A 20,327-nucleotide genomic window follows, 5' to 3' on the forward strand; every position below is an offset into this window, starting at 1 on the left:
AAAGAGCAGCATAATTTCAAGTTGAAAAATTTTATTTATTAAAACAGTTGAAATTATTTCAGTTTGTCATTAAACTCAATTGCTCTGCTACCAAATTGACGCATCTAAGAGACTTATAAATCACTATAATAATAGCTTTGATTATTATCATGTGCAGAGAGTAGAATACCTTCCCAGTGGAGAACCTATTAATTGTCCCGTGATGTTGGCATCAGGGAACAGCTCTTCTCATCCTGTGTTCTTCATCCTGCTTGGAATCCCAGGACTGGAGAATTCCCAATTTTGGATTGCCTTTCCCTTCTGTGCCATGTATGCTTTGGCTGTAGTTGGCAATATCACTGTCCTTCACATAATCCGAACGGACCACACCCTGCATGAGCCCATGTACCTCTTTCTGGCCATGCTGTCAGTCACTGACCTGGTCCTCTCCTCCTCCACCCAACCTAAAATGTTGGCTATATTCTGGTTTCAAGCTCACAAGATTGAATACCATGCCTGCCTCATCCAGGTGTTCTTCATCCATGCCTTTTCTTCTGTGGAGTCTGGGGTGCTCATGGCCATGGCCTTGGACCGCTATGTGGCTATCTGCTTCCCACTCAGGCACTCTAGTATCCTGACGCCATCTGTAGTGATCAAACTGGGGGCGGTTGTGATGATGAGAGGGCTGCTGTGGGTCAGCCCCTTCTGCTTCATGGTCTCCAGGATGCCCTTCTGCCCCAACCAGGTCATCCCCCAGTCATACTGTGAGCACATGGCTGTGCTGAAGTTGGTGTGTGCTGATACGAGAGTGAATCGTGCATATGGCCTCTTTGTGGCCTTCTTGGTGGTTGGCTTTGACATGATTGTCATCATTATATCGTATGTGATGATTCTGAGGGCTGTGCTGCGGTTGCCCTCAGGTGAAGCCCGCCTCAAGGCGTTCGGCACCTGTGCCTCCCACATCTGTGTTATCTTGGCTTTGTATATCCCGGCCCTTTTCACTTTCCTCACCCACCGCTTTGGCCATCATGTGCCCCGAGTGGTACATATCATGTTGGCTAATCTCTATCTACTGGTACCTCCCATGCTCAACCCCATCATCTACGGAGTTAGAACCAAGCAGATCAGGAACAGGGTTACCAAACAGGGTTATCCAAGGATGTCGTGGAAAAGACCCCTGAGCCACCACTCCAATTGCCTCACTGATCTGAGGATGTAAATAAAGTTTGTTAGGCAATTACATATCATCACAAAGTCATCTCTATAAACAGCTGCCCAGAAGTTGGCAACCCTACAGAAGCACGAAGAACAATTTTCAGGATACTCAGAACAAGAGCTGTCTGAGAGGAGCGATGGGCAATGACAACTTATTTGACCTATGCTCATCAAATAAGTAAATAATTAAGAATATTTTCACTGTATACCAGTGAATATTTTAGGAGAACATCATCTTCCAGTGATTATTAAAGTAAAAAAATTATTTTTACACTATTGGTAGAAGTATAAGTTGATATAATTTTTAAAAAAGAAATTTAGAAATTTGCATTTTAACTGTATGAGTTAAAAAGTACTTATATTTTCCCATTGGGAATATTCTTTTTTGAAATAGAATTTTAGAAATAAAACCTTGTACAAAGTCATTATTTATAAAAACAAAACAGATAACCTTTCAAATATTTTCCTATATGAAACCAGATGAAACAATGTGCTATTGGAATCAGGTGCCACTTGGTGACTTGGTAATCCCATTTAAAACTGATAAGAGACTTATCAACTCGGTTCCATATAATAACACACAAAGATTAAGCTAGAAAGAAGGCTAAGAATTTATAGCCCTGCAAAGCAAAGAGAAAGTAAGAGATTTGATTATCCAGAAAGGGGAGGGAAAAATATTTCTGGAAAGTGTCAGTGGTTCTCAAAGTATCTGTGACATGGGTTTGTAGCTTTCCCTCCATGACAATAAGGCTCCTAAAATTTCCAGTGGACAGGCATATTGGGGCCGCGTATCTAGGAATTAGGAATAAACGTAATAAAGCCCAGATGAAGGGCTTTATTCTAACTGAAACAAAACAGTATGATAGTACAAAAAATAAAGTATCAATAATGTTTTGAAAAAAAAAAAAGAATCAGGTGCCAGTTAACTATTGTATTTTCAGTGAGTATCTGAAGATGTAAAAAATTATTAAGCTATAATATTAAATTAAAATGAAAAGGATAAACAATTGTTCATAAGCCTTGATGCCAATTTTAGCAAAGAATACGTATGTGGACTAAAAGATTCAGGAAATACATCAAAATGCTAACAATAGCTTCTCAGAGTAGTGAGGCTTGTGACATTTTTATTTTGAACCCTACTGCATTTTAAAGAATTATCTTGAATTGACAATTTTAATTTTAGTATGAGAAAAATATTAACATAACGGCAAAAACATACAGAAGAGGTTAATTCAGTAACAAACTTAGGGGAGTAGAGTGGACAATCTGAGAGGACAAGGTATTATGGAATAGATTAAAATCCACAAAGTCTTGAAAATTTAGATGCAAAATTTCAGCCACATCAAAACTTCTTGATACTCTTAGCAGTGGTGACTAGGTGGGCTGAAATCTTGATTTCTGTTCTCCATAATTTCCTGGTTCTCTGAGGACAATGTTTTCAGAATAAAGGAGAAGTTTTTAGAAAAGAATGAAGAAGATTCTGTTCTGAAGAAAGTTTACGGTTTTATTTAAGGTGGTGGGAAAGTCATTAGAAATTTAATAGCATATTTTAATGTTAATTTTCCTTTGTATCAACATTTTTTGGGTATTCATTTTTTAAATTTATTTTTAACATTTATTTGTACATATTTGTGGGGCACAGTGTGTTGTTTTAATACATTCATATACTGCACAATGATTCACTTAGGGTAGACAGCATAGTTTTGTACCCATAGTTCACCATTTTGTATTACTATGTAAGCTGTACTTAAAAGTCTCTTCCATATAAATCATTGCACTTGAATTGCTAACCTCTTCACCTCACCACTCTCTTCTACCAAAGCCAATAGTGAAGGTTTACAATTCAGGTTCTTATGTTACTAGAACCAACATCAGATGAAGGTGCTTCGAGAGTAATCAGGTACACATTTGCTTCTTCCAGAAGAAGCAGATCATTGGAACCTGAAAATGCCCCCGAGAAAGAATGGGCATTCTGAAGGAGCATTTTCATACTTCCCAAATTTTAGAGTTCAAGAGACCATGATCTCTTTATCAGCAAATTAGTTAATCAATGTGAGATTCTCCCTTTCTCTTCTTAAAATTCGCTTTAGTACTATATATCTTATAACAATGAAATATTAATATTTTAAAACACAGTTTGATGAGTTCTAACAGCTGTATAGCCAGCAGATCCTCAATCAAAGAATATTTCCATCACTTATTTCTCCTGCTCCTTTGTATTAATCAGCCCCTTTCCACTCCAGGAAAACCTCAATCTGTTTTTTTTTCACGATAGATTAATTTTGATGGTACCAGAACTGTATATAAATAGAAGAATACATGATACATTATTTGATTCTGCCATCCTTTGCTCAGTATAAGTAACACCCATACTTTTGTGTGTATTAGTAGTTCATTTCCTATTTTTGCTGAGTAGTGTAATGTATTTTTTCGACATACACTACTGGTACATTGACATCCCTCTCTTTTGCTCCAGATCTTCTAGTCTTCTTTTACTTCCAAACATATCAACCACTTGTCTGTCTTAGGGCTTGCTCTTCATCTTCGCATTTCCCCAGCTGTTCGTAGGTCTGACATTCTGGCTCCCTCTCATCTTCCACCAAGTCTCAATTAATGCCACCTTTTCAGACAGATATTTCTTAACCCACCTATCTTAACTAGATCCTGAGACCTGCAAGTTGTCTATTTATTCAAATATTTTGTTTACTCTCTATTACCACAATCTATAGTTATTTTATTATTTATTGATCTTCTGTCCTTATTACTTGAATATAACTTCCATAAAGTATAGTGTAGTTGTTCACTTTATCACCAAACCAACAACACTACCAAAAAAAGTCACTTACATAAGTAAATGAATTTGAATTTTTTGTGTCTGATACCATTACCCCTAAAATTCCATTAATACCCCCCCCCCCAAAAAAAAATAGCAGTCAAATTCCTGGACCAGGGAGGCACCCTGCCAGAGAGGCCTGAGTCCTGCGGAGACCACATGCCCTACAGCACCAGCGTGTGACGAAGCAGTTAGGCCTTTCCACTGCCAGAACCCATCCCCAGCCCAGCAAAGTGCATGCAGATCAGAGAGGTGCCTTCCCGGAGAGGCCCGAGATCCACGGAGACTACACACCCTGTGGCGCCAGTGCATGACCAAGTAGATAGGCCTCGCTGCTGCCGGACCCCATCCCCAGACCTACTGAATGTGAGCCACAGAGAAAAGCACTCCCCTGGAGAAGCCTGAGTCCCATGGAGACCATGTGCCCCATGGCACCAGTGCACAGCCTAGCAGGAAGGCCATACCGCTGCCGAACCCCATCCCAAGCCTGGCCAAGTGTGAGGAGAGGCCCAAGACCGGAGGTGACCAAGCGCCTGAGGTGCAAGTGGGTGACCAAGCAGACAATGAGGCAGCCATTACAAATTGGCAGCCCTGGCAGGATTCTAGCCAGATGATAGTGTTGAAGTAGTGGACCATGAAAGCCCCTGCCATGATGACTAAACATCAAAGGAGAGATACCAGAAATATGAAAAATCAAGAAAGTACACCACCAAAGGGTAATAACTCTCAAGCTCTAGATCGTATAGAACAAGAAGCCCTTGAAATGTCTGATAAGGAATTTTGAGTGAAAATTCTATGGGAACTAAATGAGATACAAGAAAACTCAGCTAGACAATACGATGAAATGAGGAAAAGTATACAGGACCCAAAAGAAGAAATGTACCAGGAAATCAAGGCCCTAGAAAAGAATGCCGCAGAGCTTGCTGAGCTGAAGAATTCACTCAAGGAAATAAAAAACACAACAGAGAGTTTAACCAGCAGGCTTGCAGAAGCAGAAGAGAGAACTTCTGACCTTAAAGATGGGCTGTTTGAAATAACACAGGCAGACAAAAAAAAAAAAAAGAAGTAAAAACATTGAAGAAAATCTAAGGGAGATATTAGACAACCTTAAGTGATCAAATATCAGAGTCATGGGTATTCCAGAAGGGGAGGAAAAGAAGATTGCATTGGGAAAACATATTCAACAAAATAGTGGCAGAAAACTTCCCAGGTATAGGAAAAGACACAGATATTCAGATTCAGGAAGCTCAAAGATCCCCAAACGTATTCAACCCAAAAAGGCCTTTTCCAAGACATGTTATAGTCAAATTGGCAAAACTCAAAGACAAAGAGAGAATCTTAAAAGCTGCAAGACAGAAGCATCAAATCACCTATAAGGGAGCCGCATTCAGACTAACATCAGACTTTTCATCACAAACCCTAAAAGCCAGAAAGGAATGAGATGGTACATTCAAAATACTAAAAGATATAAATTGCCAGCCAAGAATACTCTACCCCACAAGGCTATCCTTCTGAAACAAAGGGCAAATAGCATATTTATCAGACAAACAAAAAGTGCAGTAGTTCACTACCACATGGCCTCCCTTACAAGAAATTCACAAAGGAGTACTGGGTTTGGTACCTGAAAAATAACTACCACTGCCATAAAAACTCAAGACAAATCAAATCCACTAGTAAAATAAAATGCCAACAATGAAAAGGAAAAAAAAAGTTTATCTACAACCCAAGAAACCAACAAATACAGAAGACAAACAGTAAATCAAAAAGAAAGGAACAAAAGACACTTAAGACATCCAAACAAAAATCAATAAAATGCTAGGAATAAATCAACACTTTTCAATAGCAACTCTTAATGTAAAAGGATTAAATCCTCCAATCAAAAGACACAGACTGGCTGACTGGATTAAAAAGAAGGACCCATCCATATACTGCCTTCAAGAGACCCACCTCACCTATGAAGACTCGCATAGACTAAAAGTGAAAAGATGGAAAAAGATTTACCATGCAAACAGAAATGAAGAATGAGCTGGAGTAGCTATTCTTATATCTGATAAAATAGACTTTCAGCTAAATACCATAACAAGAGACAATGAGGGCCACTTCATAATGATAAAAGGATTCATCCATCAAGAAGACATAACAATCATAAATATATACACACCCAATGCTGGAGCAGCCAGATTTATAAAGCAAACTCTGTTAGACCTAAAGAAGGAAATAGACACTAATACCATAATAGCAGGGGACCTGAACACTCACTATCAATACTGGACAGAACATCTAGGCAAAGAATCAGCAGAGAAACAGAAGACCTAACAACACTCTAGACCAATTGGACTTGGCAGATATCTACAGAACATTCCATCCAACAACCTCAGAAGTTTCATTCTTCTCATCAGCACATGGATCATTCTCCAGAAGAGATCACATATTAGCTCACAAATCAAGTCTCAACAAATTCAAAAAAATTGGAATTATTCCATGTATTTTTTCAGATCACAATGTATTAAAATTAGAAATCAATAACAAATGAAATTCTGGAAACTATACAAACACATGGAAATTAAACAGCATTTTACTTAATGACATATGGGTCCAAGAAGAAATCAAACAGGAAATCAAAAGATTTATTGAAACTAATGAAAACAATGATACATCATACCAGAACCTGTGGATACTGCAAAAACAGTACTAAGGGGGAAATTTATTGCATTAAATGCTTACTTCAGAAGAATGGAAAGATGGCAAGTGAACAACTTAATAGCTCATCTTAAAGAACTAGAAAAACAAGAACAATACCTACCCAAAGTTAGCAGATGGAAGATATATGAATAGCCAACAGAAACATGAAAAAATGCTCAACATCACTCAGCATTCAGGAAATGCAAATCAAAACCACACTGAGATACCATCTCACCCCAGTTAGGATGGCTAATATTCAAAAGACTGCGAATGATAATGCTGGCGAGGTTGTGGAGAGAAAGGAACTCTTATACATTGTTGGTGGGACTGCAAAATGGTGCGGCCTCTACGGAAAATGGTATGGAGGTTCCTCAAACAATTGCAGATAGATCTAACATATGACCCAGCTATCCCACTGCTGGGAATATACCCAGAGGAATGGAAATCATCAAGTCGAAGGTATCCTTTTCTCCAATGTTCATTGCAGCACTCTTTACAATAGCTAAGAGTTGGAACCAGCCCAAATGTCCATCATCAGATGAGTGGATATGGAAATTGTGCTATATCTACACAATGGAATACTACTCTGCTATAAAAAAGAATGAAATACTGCCATTTGCAGCAACATGGATGGACCTACAGAGAATTATATTAAGTGAAACAAGTCAGGCACAGAAAGAGAAATATCACGTGTTTCATTTATTTGTGGGAGCTAAACATAAATAAATAAATAAATACACAAATAAATTGGGGGAGGGGGAGGGAAGAAGACACAACAATTATAATTCCTTGAAGTTGATATGACAAATGAACAGAGAAGAAGTTGTTGAGAGGGAAGGGGGAAAGGGAGGAGGGAGGGGGGAGAGGGAGGAGGAAGGGGGGAGAGGGAGGAGGGAGGAAGGTTTCAGTAATGGGCCACTATAATCAACCACATTGTATATTGACAAAATAAACTAAAATTTTTAAAAAATGGCATTCGCAGGTTCATTTTTGCCTAATTCTCCAAGAACTGAATACCAGACCTCTCAGTCCTAAGTACTCTTTTATTATTCCTATGAAATTAAAATTTTAAAGTATATATTGTCAAATAAGATGAATTTGTTATACAAATAGCAAATTGTCCTTCATTTGCCTCTTTTTATAAAGATCAAAGTACTTGGAACGTTTAAAATTTTTGTTTAAGCAATATATTTTAATTAATTATTCTGTACCAAGTATTCTGCTGGAGGATGGGAAACAGAATGGAACAAGAAAAACTGAGAAGCAGAACATCTAATATGCATGATTTGCATCTAAAATCTGACTTGTTCTCAGAAGCAGATCAACTTATATGAAGACCATTTTTTAGCCGACTAGGTACATGGCAATAAACTAGAACTGTAATAAATCTGTAAAGCAATGATGTCATTTAAAAGAAAAAGGTATATATTGAGGATTCACAGATGTGTCTGCTTTAATTTTATCAAAGACACCCTTCACCTAATAAATATATTAATATAAAGATGAATGTTTATATCCTGTAACAGTTTTCTTTGCTCTATTAAAAAAGAAATCCCAGATAGCAATCATTCGGCAGTGCTATGGGACTTCTTGAATCCTTATTGAAGTAGTTATTATTTAATTGACAACCAATGAAAATATTACTTAGCATTATAAGAATAAACACACTTCTGTTATCTGTGTAAACAGGTGACAGTTTGTCATAAGTGAGTTTCATATTCAGTTTCCAAGAAGAAAAAGTATGATGCTATTTAAGTAAATTAGATTTTGTAAGTGAAATCAGATATCAAAACACACACACTCCAAAATAGAGTATGTACACAGTAAGAATGACCTGTGTTGCATCTTTACCCACAAGCCTTTTCCACCCCTGCATTTTACCAGATGTGTAAAATTTGACTGCACCATAATTACTGAAAATTTAGATATTAGTTCTTCCAGCAGTTACTTTTTCTGCATCTTAATGTGATTCCATTCTGCTAGGCCCTATTCTTTCTCCTCTGGAACACTTGGGTGATCCGTCTTCGTATCTGCTTGGTCTTCACACTATAAACAATGGGGTTTAGCACAGGGGGGAGCAGCAGGTATACATTGGCCATGAGTGTGTGCACTATTGGTGATAAATGCTTCCCAAATCTGTGGATCATGGTGACCCCAATAAGAGGCACATAGAAGAGAAGCACAGCACAGATGTGAGAGAGGCAAGTGTTGAGAGCTTTAAGCCTTTCTGCCCTGGAGGCAATGCCCAGCACAGTCTTGAGAATGAGTATGTAAGAAAAGAGAATGACAAGTGCATCGATCCCCAAGGTGAAGATGACAATGACAAGTCCGTAGAGGCTGTTGACATGGGTGCTGGCACAGGCCAGACGCATTGCATCCTGGTGAAGACAATACGAATGAGACAAGATGTTGGAATGACAGAAAGGTAACCGCTTTATGAGGAAAGGCACAGGGAAGACCACACAGACTGCCCGGGTGAGAACCACTATTCCAATCTTTCCTACAATGCCATGGGTGAGGATGGAAGCATAGCGTAGTGGGTCTTGGATGGCCACAAACCTGTCAAAGGCCATGGACACTAGGACTCCTGATTCTGCTACTCCAAATCCATGGATGAAGAACATCTGTGTGATGCATGCATCAAAGGCAATCTCAGGGGCATTGAACCAGAAGATGCTGAGCATGGTGGGCAAGGTGGACATGGAGAGGCTAACGTCGGTGAGAGCCAGGATCGAGAGGAAGTAGTACAAAGGTTCATGGAGACTCTGATCTACCTTGATGACAGCTAGGATAGTACCATTTCCCAGGAGTGTGAGTGTGTACAGAAATCCCAGAGGAAAGGCCATCCATATGTTCTTGTCTGGCATCCCTGGGATACCTGTCAGAATGAAACTATGGTGGTTGACACGCGATGCATTCAAGTCTATCATGGTGATCTTACCACTGGGTGAGGCTGGACTCTCCCACTTAGCTCATAGCTCCTATACGGAAAATATATTCTCTGATAAACAGGAAAATGGCTTTAAGAATGTGTAGGTAGAACAGCAGAGAAAAGAATTAGGTTAAAAACCAGAGTCTGGGTGGTTTTTGTATCACTTTGTCTTTTTCCTCCCTAGGCAGTTACATGTGATGACCTCTCTTCTTAGATTCAATTTATTCATCTGAAAAATGGAGACAAGACTAAACACCCAGTGTTTAGATGGTAGAGAATTTGGATCTTTCCTCCTTGTGATAGCTTTCAAGGTTTGGTAGAAAAGAAGCATTCATAACCAAGACTTAATTGTATACAACATTTTGCTAAATGATAATATATATAAAAAAACCCTAAACTCACAATACTATTACCATGCACACCTACACGCAATTCCACTGCATTCACAAACCCATGTCTGTACAAATTCATGTGTGTGTGTATTAAAAAAAAAAAAAAATATATATATATGCTATAAACACAGTGGAACAGATGCTTAGGAATATTACTCCACCTACCCAGGCATCTGTTGCACTGTAGTTGTAATGAACTACATGTATAAATAGACACATTAGTAAATATAAAATTGTTCAAATGAACATTTAATCTTTACAAATTTTAACAGTTTATAACTTTTCATACCTAATTTTAAAGTAGCAAGGAACAGAGACTAAAGTTCATTGGCCCATAAACAGCTACACATAAGATATAAGAAAGTAGCCACTCACAAGACTTATTTCTCTAGTCTCCTAACACATCAGAAATTCGGAAGCCATTCTTTAAAACTCTTCCATCATCAAACCAGCATTTAACCAATTCCCAAACTTATCCCTAAAACATGAAAATGTATTTATCATCTCTCTTCTTATTCCTATAACCAATGAATAGTGTAACTGATCTTTCTGCACCCACAAATCCCCCTTCCCAAACAGTCTTTATTCTGCAGTGAGAATAAACTTTTTTAAAAAAAATAGAAATCTGATTAAATCATCACCAGCCCTTTAGCGGCTTCCATTACTTAGAACAAAGTCCTAAATCCTTATCTTAGTCTTCAACGTTCTGATAACTCAGCCCCTACCCACACCTCTAGCACCAGCCCACACCATTGGCTCTCCCCTTGGTCTCTTCAATCCAGCCAAATCCGCGGTCTTTAAATTCCTGGATCTTACTGAGATACTTGCTGATATGAGTTTCCCACATGTTTTTCTTGTTCCTTATACTTTCCCCTACCCGCTGTGAAGTTCCTCTTTGCCTAACCAAATCCTATCTGTCCTTCCTGAGTAAGCCTTTCCAAATACCCATAATAATTTAAGACTCCCTGGTATGCTGTGTTCACATTATGGTCTTTTCCTTCTTATAAGTGAGTACAGTTAATCAAACATTGCATAAGTATTTGTTTAATATCTGTCTCTCCTGCTAGAAGTTAAACTTCCTGAAGGAAAGAGACATTTTCTTGTTCATCACCTCATTGAGCACAAGCAAGGCATATATTAGTTTTCTGTAATGAAGAAATAAAACAAATAAGTGAATATAGATGGTTGAAGGTCAGTCTTCTCTCAAGAAATCTTGCAAACTCTGAACCCCCTCCCTGATTTGTATGTAGATTTAAAATCTTTAACCAAGAGAAAAATCTCTTTTTTTAAGAGGCCACACACAGACAGGGGTCTTTGAGAGGTACTACAGTGCCTTTGTTCTCACCTAGGTACTTGTTGTGAGAAAGCAGAAAAATACCTCAAGAGCTAGCCTGGGAACTCTGAGCTCAGGGTGGGGTAAGGTGCACATGAGCAGGTGGGCTTCTCTCTTTTTTCTGCCTCATCTTTCTCCGCTGTAGGATAAGGATTTGCTGTTTGGAAACATGACTACAAAGAAATTATTTTGCAGATTCTGATCTCAGACACAGAAGAATCTTTGAAAGGCAGTGTGGTCCACTTACAAACGTTGTGTTATGTCTTGCAAACAGAATCCGGGCCTCTCTACAAAAAACATCACTATGGTCAGATCTAAGCAAAGCACTTCATGTGCCTGCCCAGCCCTCTGGTTGCAGTTCGACGGAGTTTTGTTACACTTTGCATGTTAAGTGAGAGCCTTTTACTTGCTTGAGACTGCTGATGGCTTTCTAAGCAATTCTGATGGCTTTCAGTTGGGAAGAAGTAGCTGGCTCATCCCTACTGCAAGTTTTTTTGGGGGAAAAGTTCTTGAAAATTTTTGATATTTTCGATTAAGTCCACAAGGTCTGCTAGAAGGCTGTTCTTATATGCAAATAGTAGATTCTTGTTTTCCTTTTCCTTTTTTTCTGATTTTGAGTCAGCTTTTCTTTACCTGAATGTGTTTTAACCCATCTCCTCCTTTTTTTCTTATTCTCATCTCTATTCTCCATCTTCCTTCTCTTTTCCACTTTCTTTAACTCTTTAGCCCTTCCTTCCTCTATCTCCCAGTGAAACTCCTATTTATTTTTCCATCCCATCTTTATCTAATACTTCTCCATAGACTATATCCTCCCTCACAATATATATCTTCTTTTATGCCTAATAACAACACCTGCCTTTGCTTTTTTCACCCACCTTTTCGTTGCTTTCCTCTACCGCACAATGCTCTATAGAGTATTCTCCTCTATATTTATCTCCCTCACTAGAATTCCTGTTAGGAAGTAATAAAAATATGTATGTAAGTAATCCTACACAAAGTTTGCTAGGTAGAGAGTATGAAATAAAAACATTTTAAGATTATTTCATTACCCGTATCAGCATTTTTGCTTCAGTTCAGAATTAATTTGGCTTCTTTCTTTCCCTGAGACCAGCATGCAGAGTATTTATTAAGACTACTGAAACCTCTGCTGGTGCCTGGAGCCATTATGTTCTGTAAGGATTTCACAACTCCCCTGGAAAAAAATCCCTTAAGATATGTCATGTAGTGCCACCTGGGCTATTCCATCCTGATTTCCCTAAGAACTCTGAACCTTCCCTTAATCTGTCAGACTTCCCTTCTTCAGCCAACACTTATCTCAAAATTTTCATTTTTATTTTATTTGCATCTCAGCCAGGTTTGAGGAACACACATGTGTATACACACACACACACACACACACACACACACACACACACACACACACACACACAGATTTGCCTTATGTCAAATCACTGAGTAAGTTCCAAGATTTTAGTCCAGGTTTTCAGACTCCAAAGCCAGCTTCTGTGTTAGTGATGGCATAGTGCTAATAATTTACCCTTACATAGAGCTGGAGTCTACTCTTGTTTTTTAGATGAAGAGAATGATTGTTCGGACTCTGTCTACCAGGAGCATAGAGGCAAAGTTCTTTCAATTTGCTGGGCTTGATTGGTTTTCTGGGTTGTTATTCCAATATATCACATATAAGTTTTCATTTTTAATGCACTTTTCTGTTATAATATCTTTCATCGATCAGGTAATTCTCTCACACTGCTATGGAAAACAGTATGGATGTTTCTCAACTACAGATAGATCCTCCATATGATCCAGAAATCACACTTCTGGGTATTTACCCAAAGCACTGGAAATCATCATGTCGAAGGGACACCTGCACTCCCATGTTCATTGCAGCTCTGTTCACGATAGCCAAGATATGGAACCAACTTAAATGTCCACCAGTGGGTGAATGGATAAGGAAAATGTGGTTTATATACAGCATGAAATATTACTCTGCAATAAAAAACAATGAAATTCTGCCATTCACAACAACATGGATGAGCATGGAGAAACTTAAGTTGACTGAAATAAGCAAAGCAAAGAGGGATAAATACCGTATGTACTCTCATAAGTGGGAGCTAAGAGATAAAGAAGAAAGGAAAGAAAGACCACAGTAGTGCGTTGGACTTGCAGAGGGACAGAACATACCTAGGGATACAAAGTAGAGAGGGGAAAGGGGGATGGGGAGGGAGGTCAGGGATAGTTGACGGGATAATTGGGTGGGGGACACAAGGTATAATCACAATTTGTGGTACTAGACATGTTGCCAGTATGGATCTGGCCATCACATCTTAGGCACGAGTGGTGACAATTCGCTTTGTACCGCATGAATAACCATAAGCAACAAAAACAAACATTAGAAAAGTTTTCATGGAAAAAAAAAAGAAACTCGTAAGAAAACTGCTGAAAACCTAAGACTGATAATAGCGAAAGGAAATGACTCGTCAAATACAGGATAAAAAAGATGAAATCAATTCATCTAAAAAAAAAACAGAGGCTAGAAGGCAATGGCATATGCAAAGTTCTGAAAGAAAATAAAAGCACTGAAATAAGAATTCTATATTTTGTAAAACTATTCTTCAGGAATGAAGTGAAATAAATTAGGTAATAAATAAAAACCTAAAGACTTTATCGCCAGAAGATCTATGCTGCAAGAAATACTAAAGGATGTCCTCATGTTAAATGGAAATGACATCAGACATTAACTCGAATCCAAAGAAGAAATGAAGAGCACTGAAAATGATAAACATATGGCAATAGAAAAGACTGCTTATGTAAATAATGTATTATCTTTTAAAATTTATTAAAGAAAACATAGATAATTTAAATAAATGACACTGAATTAGTTGATTTATGACATGTAAATGCAATCTTAATGAAAATAGTTTCACAAAGGAGAGGAGAAAATGGAGCTATATTGTGGAAAAGTTAAAATATTTTACTGGGCTTAAGACAATATTAATGTGAAACAGAGAGCTATAAAGATGCATTTTGTAATTCTTAGGGTAATTACTAAGAAAATAATAAAGTATAGCTAATACAGTATTAACAGAGGGATTAAAGCAATACAATGAATGGTATAATGATAAATAGTACAAGGATAATGGATTAGATATGAGGAGAAGGGAAACAAAAGACCCTAAATTTTGATTTGGACAACTGGTTGGGTTATGGTATGGTTAGTGTGATTCATTAAAATTAACCATAAGCAGACAGGAACAGAGAGTTTTTGTTTTTGTTTTACAGTTATTAAAATGCTAAATTTGAGCTTCCTGTTTGGTATCCAAGTTGAGTTATCATGGAGAAAGCTGACCTGGAGATCAAGGCAGAATTCTGGCCTGAAGATGTACATTTGGAGGTAATCAGTATACAGATGATATTTAATGCCAGAATTTGATAATATCATTCAGTGAGAGAGTAGAGTTAGGTTAAAGTATAGGGCAAAAGATCAAATAGGAGATAAACAATATTTAGTCATCTAGGAAGAAGAGAAACCATCACAGGATATTGAGTAGTGGAAATTAAAGTAGGAGGAAAATCAAGCAAACATGGTTTTACAGAAACGAAGAAAAAGAGTATTTCAGCATTGAGACAATTTTCCGCTGTGTTAAATCTGGTGAAAAGGAGAGTAAGATGATGAATGTCCACTGGGTTTAGCAATAAGCAGACCATTGGTGACATCTGCAAATACAGTTTCAGTGGAGTGGGAAAGAACATTTGCTGAAGTGAATGGAGGAGAGAATAGGAATTACGTGACAGCAGGGACCACAGGCTACACTGTCAAGAGGCTTTTCTGTGAAACAGAAAGGAACAGGGCGGTAAATAAAAGGCATCTGAAACAAGGGTGAACTTTTCTTTTATTTTTACTTCTTTTTTAAAGAGAAAATTTGAAAGATTAGGCGCCAGAGTACAATTGTATCTTGATATAGCTAGTGATGCACCATTCCTGTAGGACAGAGATGGATTTTGTGTGGGATGGGTTGCCATCACAGGGTAGCTTTAGGGAAAACCAGGTTCTCTGAGTCCGAGCAAAGAAGACCAATATGCTCAGAAACATGGGTGTGCCTAGCCTTGGGCTGTTGGCACATCTCCAGGGGACAGATACTCATGTCTCCAGAAGCTCCCCCCAGTGGAAACTCTGGTCTAGAGTGCTATACTGGTTTAAGTTCTGTGCTGCTGCGGTTGTCACCATCAGAAAACGCTCATCTCCTAGACTAGACTTTGGGTGAGTTGGGGAACAATCTGAGGCCTCAAAGAAAATAATACCCTGTGGAAATTATATTGGGTAATGCTTTCCTTGAGGATGCTGTCACAGAATGGAGGGGATTGCAGTACAGACGGTTCATAGAAAAATGTAAAGGAAAGAACCGAGTGATGGGAGTGACGGAGGTAGTGTGTATTGAGCCCAGTCAACTGTTTTGTCTGGAATTTGAATTTAATCACAGAAATTGTCCTTGTATCTAAAAGTTGATTTTCTTCTTGAGAACTAAACAGAACTTCAAAGCACACGTCAGAGTACCTGGGTTTAAGTTTTAATTTGGGGATTTGGGTCAAGTTGACCGACTTTGGTGGCCCTTGTTTTCTTCATGCATGCAATGGCAATAATAACAGTTTACTTTTCTTCTAAGGTTTTTGTATCATTAAATTAGATAGGATATGTACAAAGCTAAGAGCAGAGCCTGGAGCATAAATATCCACTTAATAAATATTAGATGTTTTTATTATTCTTTCCATTGTCTACCTATGACATCATATAAGGCTATTGCTTGTGATTTCTACATATCTGTAAAGAATATAGAATTACCTAAGTGCTTAGCAAGCATTATTTTTCCATTCCCTCCTTTTTTTATTAAAATAGAAATAATACTTTTAATACTAAATGTGGTAATTAAGTGGAGAGGAGAGTGAATCATTCTACCAAAGGCTTATTAGTGAGGCAAGAGACCTGTAGATTGTTGCCCTCCCTCCTAAGTCCCAGCTAAAAGCCAAGAGCAAATGTATTTCTTCCCCAAGTGGGAGACCAGTTCTTAGCTCCCACAGGAAATGAATCTAAGGGACTGGTTCTATCCTTACCCTCTTTAATTTAAGTATATAGTATGCTCATGCCTATCCCTCAGAGAGGAGCCCTCCCACATGGGTGTGTGGGTGGAAAAAAGTATTGAGCTGCAGTTCCATAGTAGATAGAAGGGAATGCCTTTTAGGAATGATTTTCAGTGCCCAACTTCCCCTCCATCTCCATCCCCACACACTCCTCTGAAACTACAGAAGCTCCTGCCCTTTTGCTGTGAAGAAAGTTCAGGCTCAACTTCCTCAATGTTATATCACTATTATTGAGGGAGATAGAAATAAGAACTAAGTCCCTAATAGGAGACAAGCTGGACATGCCTTTGTTCAACCCCAGGTACACAGTATACCCATGTTTCTGGTCTTGCTTTCCATGAGTTCTTTGCTCAGGGATTTTGCAAAAAAGAAAAAGTTGCTTCTTTTAGTCCTCAGATTAATCATGACAAGTCTCATCATCAGTTGGCATTCAACAAATATAAAGTAATTAATTAATACATTAACTAAACACTTAAAGCTTTTTCTGAGTCTATGAGGTCTTAAGTAATCAAGAGCCTGGTTTGCTGTTTTCATCCTGAATTCTGGAAGGGCTGTGCTGGTCTTTGAGATTAAGCTCCTCAGATAGGCAAAAGAATATTTCTTCTGTGCTCACTAATCCCTCAAAATCAATTTTCCTTATTAGCCTCTTCTACTTACTGATTTTAACTACATATGACCTCCTACCAGTATATCATCCTTTCATCTCTGATTCATCTGGAATCTGTTTCCACTAAATCCTTTACAGTAAGCATTAATGATTAAGTGCAAAGTCACTGAGACAGATCCACGAAATCCACCATCTTGAGCACTGAACTGCCACCACTTGCAAACCACTGATATTCAGTGTTGGGATAAATTGGCTGAGAGATGAAAAGATTTAGATAATATGGAATTTGATCAAAATATATAAATAACATATGGGTAGGTAGGTGGATAAACTGAGCAGCATATATACATATATATTTCATGGTTTATAAATATTTTGAGATATAATTTTCACAGTTTAGCAAACACTAACAACTTTACAAATATCAGATAAATATTCATTATAGGTAAACTTTATTGAGTGCTTATTATTTGCCTGGTATTTATCTAAGTGCCCTATCAATATTCCCAGTGAATATTCTTAACAACCCCATAGTAGGTACTGTTATTTTGATCTTCATTTTAAAGAGGTGAAGAAAGAAACACAGAGATTATTAAGTAATTTGTGCAAAACTATAGAACCATGATTTAAATCCAGGTGGTCTTTCTCCACAGTCTGTAGTTTAAAAGCTATTTTTCTTTTTAAATTTTCTGGAAGAGATACAAAGATCGAGATATATAGGCAAAGAAAGACAGAAGTTATGTAGTACATAGGTGAAAGACCCTCAAATCCGATTAGATGTAAGATTTGTTAATATGTCAACTAGGATGTTGATTTTCTTAAAGATAATTTATTATACATACATGTGGGGTACAACATTGATTTTCAATAATTGTGTAGAATGTGTGGTGGTTAGATCAGGATAGTTAGCTCATTCATCATTATAATACGCAATTCTTTCTTTGCATCTGTTAACCAAGTCCTCATTCGCCCCCTCCCTCTCCCCCCTCCCCTTTTCCACTTCTAGTAACCACAGTTCTTTTCTCTCAATGTTTTACTGAGATTGTTGTTTCTTTTTTTCCTTCTCCCTGTCTCTCTTTATTGATTATTTGTTTATTTATGGATTCAGCTCATGTACTCTGATATTAACTTCAGCTCTATTTACAGTAGCCAGGTGATGGAACCAAACTAAATGCCCATCGATGGATGACTGGATAAGGAAATTGTGTTATGTGTACACAATAATGGAATACTATTCAGCCATAATAAAGAATGAAATTCTACCATTTGCAGAAACATGGTTGAGCCTGGAAAAAATTATCCAAAGTGAAACAACCTGGGTACACAAAGAGAAATACCGCATAGTATTTTTAATTTTTTTCTTTTTCTTGTTGTGAATTCCTTTTCTTTTATTGGTTATGAATATTCATGGGGTATGAAGCTGACTATCACCATTCACACCCAAGATGTGATGTCCAGATCCATACTGGCAGCATGTCCATTACCACAAATTGTTATTATATTCTGTATCTCCCACCCAAATAACCCTGGACCTCCCTCCCTATCCCCCTTTCCCCCACTCCACTTTGTATCCTGAGGTATGCTCTCTCCCACTGCAAGTCCAACGCACCACTGTGGTCTTTTTTTCCTTCCTTCTTTCTCTCCTAGTACCCACTTATGAGTGAGGACATGTGGTATTTATCCCTCTGTGCTTTGCTCATTTCACTCAACACAAGTTTCTCCAAGCTCATCCATGTTGTTGTGAATGGCAGAATTTCATTCTTTTTATGGCACAGTAGTATTCCCTGGTGTATATATACCACATTTTCCTTATCCAATCATCCATCAATGGACATTTAGGTTGGTTCCATGTCTTGTCTATTGCAAATAGTCCTGCAATAAACATGGGAGTGCAGGTATACCTTTGACATGATGATTTCCATTCCTCTGGGTATATTCCCAGAAGTGGGATTTCTGGATTAAGATCTATCTATAGTTGTTTGAAAAACCTCCATACTGTTTTCCATAGTGGTTCTACTAATTTACAGTCCCACCATCAGTGTAGGAGTGTTCTCTTCTCCCCACATCCTTGTCAGCATTTGTTGTTCTCCATCTTTTAGAGAAACCAGAAATCACCCCTCAGGCTTACAGCCATTTTATATTTGACAAAGGTAACAAAAACATACATTGGGGACAAGACTGTCTCTTTAATAAGTGGGGCTGGGAAAATTGGATATCCATATGCAGAAGGATGAAACTAGACATCTACCTCTCACAATATACTAAAATCAACTCAAAATGGATTAAGGACTTAAGTATAAGACCTGAATCTGTAAAATTACTAAGGGAAAATATAGGTGAAACACTTTAGGAACTAGATCTGGGCACAGACTTTATGAACAAGTGCCTGAAAGCACAAGCAACAAAAGAAAAAATAAACAAATGGGACTAAAAAAGCTTCTGCACAGCAAAGGAAACAATCAACAGAGTGAACCAACAACCTACACACTGGGAGAAAATTTTTGCTAACTATGCATCTGACAAGGGATTAATATCCAGAATATACAAGGAACTCAAGCAATTGCACATTAAAAAAATGAATAACCTGGAAGATGGCGACAGGTCTGGAGTGGCCGTGCCAGGAGACAGTGCGATCCTGAGAGCTGTGTGCTGTGATACCAGAGTATTAATTGCATTTCCAAGAGCAACAAAAGGCAAATAATTCTTTCAACAACAATCCTACATCGACAAACAAGCGGCAGCAGGTTCAAGGTTTTGGGGCCGACACAGAAGAGGACTCCTGAGAGCACCCAAGCCCGGCTGTGGGAACGAACGGGCAGCCCAGAAAACAAAGGCCAAGAAAGCCAGCAAAGAACTGCGCAGAAACGGAGTGAAACGCGCCAGACTGGCCCAAATCTGTGAGCTCTGTGAGTCACCCCCAGCCCAGCCCCACTAGCGGGGCGAAGCCCGACTGCTCCCCACCCGCCTGGCTCCCACCTACCACAACAGGCTAGGCACCCACAACAGAGCTGCCCCAATTTTCTCGGGTAGGGGCAGAGAAGGCAGGCTTAGGGAGGGCAGGACAGCCATCTCTGCTTGGCATGGCTCCTCACTGAGACGTGAAATTTGCTAACCTCGATGCAGGGCACCCCAGGGCCTGTGGACCGGTCTACAATCCCACTCTCCCCACAGATCTCAGATGGGGCTGGTAGCGTGGGGAGCCCCCGGCCAGCGTCGGG

The 20,327-nt window shown here is 38.5% G+C and overlaps 2 protein-coding genes across 2 annotated transcripts; one reads left to right on the forward strand and one right to left on the reverse strand.

The window, feature by feature from the left end:
• The first annotated feature begins 202 nt into the window (after positions 1-202).
• Positions 203-1,198, forward strand: LOC103604935 (olfactory receptor 52R1-like). Its single transcript, XM_008589513.1, has one exon. The coding sequence runs from the start codon at positions 203-205 to the stop codon at positions 1,196-1,198; it is 996 nt and encodes a 331-aa protein (XP_008587735.1).
• Positions 1,199-8,688: 7,490 nt separating this feature from the next.
• Positions 8,689-9,639, reverse strand: LOC103604936 (putative olfactory receptor 51H1). Its single transcript, XM_008589514.1, has one exon. The coding sequence runs from the start codon at positions 9,637-9,639 to the stop codon at positions 8,689-8,691; it is 951 nt and encodes a 316-aa protein (XP_008587736.1).
• Positions 9,640-20,327: the final 10,688 nt, after the last annotated feature.

This window comes from Galeopterus variegatus, unplaced genomic scaffold, assembly GCF_000696425.1.
Source record: "Galeopterus variegatus unplaced genomic scaffold, G_variegatus-3.0.2 Scaffold5489, whole genome shotgun sequence".
NCBI classification, from domain to species: domain Eukaryota; kingdom Metazoa; phylum Chordata; class Mammalia; order Dermoptera; family Cynocephalidae; genus Galeopterus; species Galeopterus variegatus.

What these genes read in the sequence shown, in the direction of transcription:
- LOC103604935 (XM_008589513.1), top strand. Translation starts at nt 203, where the DNA reads ATGTTGGCATCAGGGAACAGCTCTTCTCATCCTGTGTTCTTCATCCTG.
- LOC103604936 (XM_008589514.1), bottom strand. Translation starts at nt 9,639, where the DNA reads ATGATAGACTTGAATGCATCGCGTGTCAACCACCATAGTTTCATTCTG.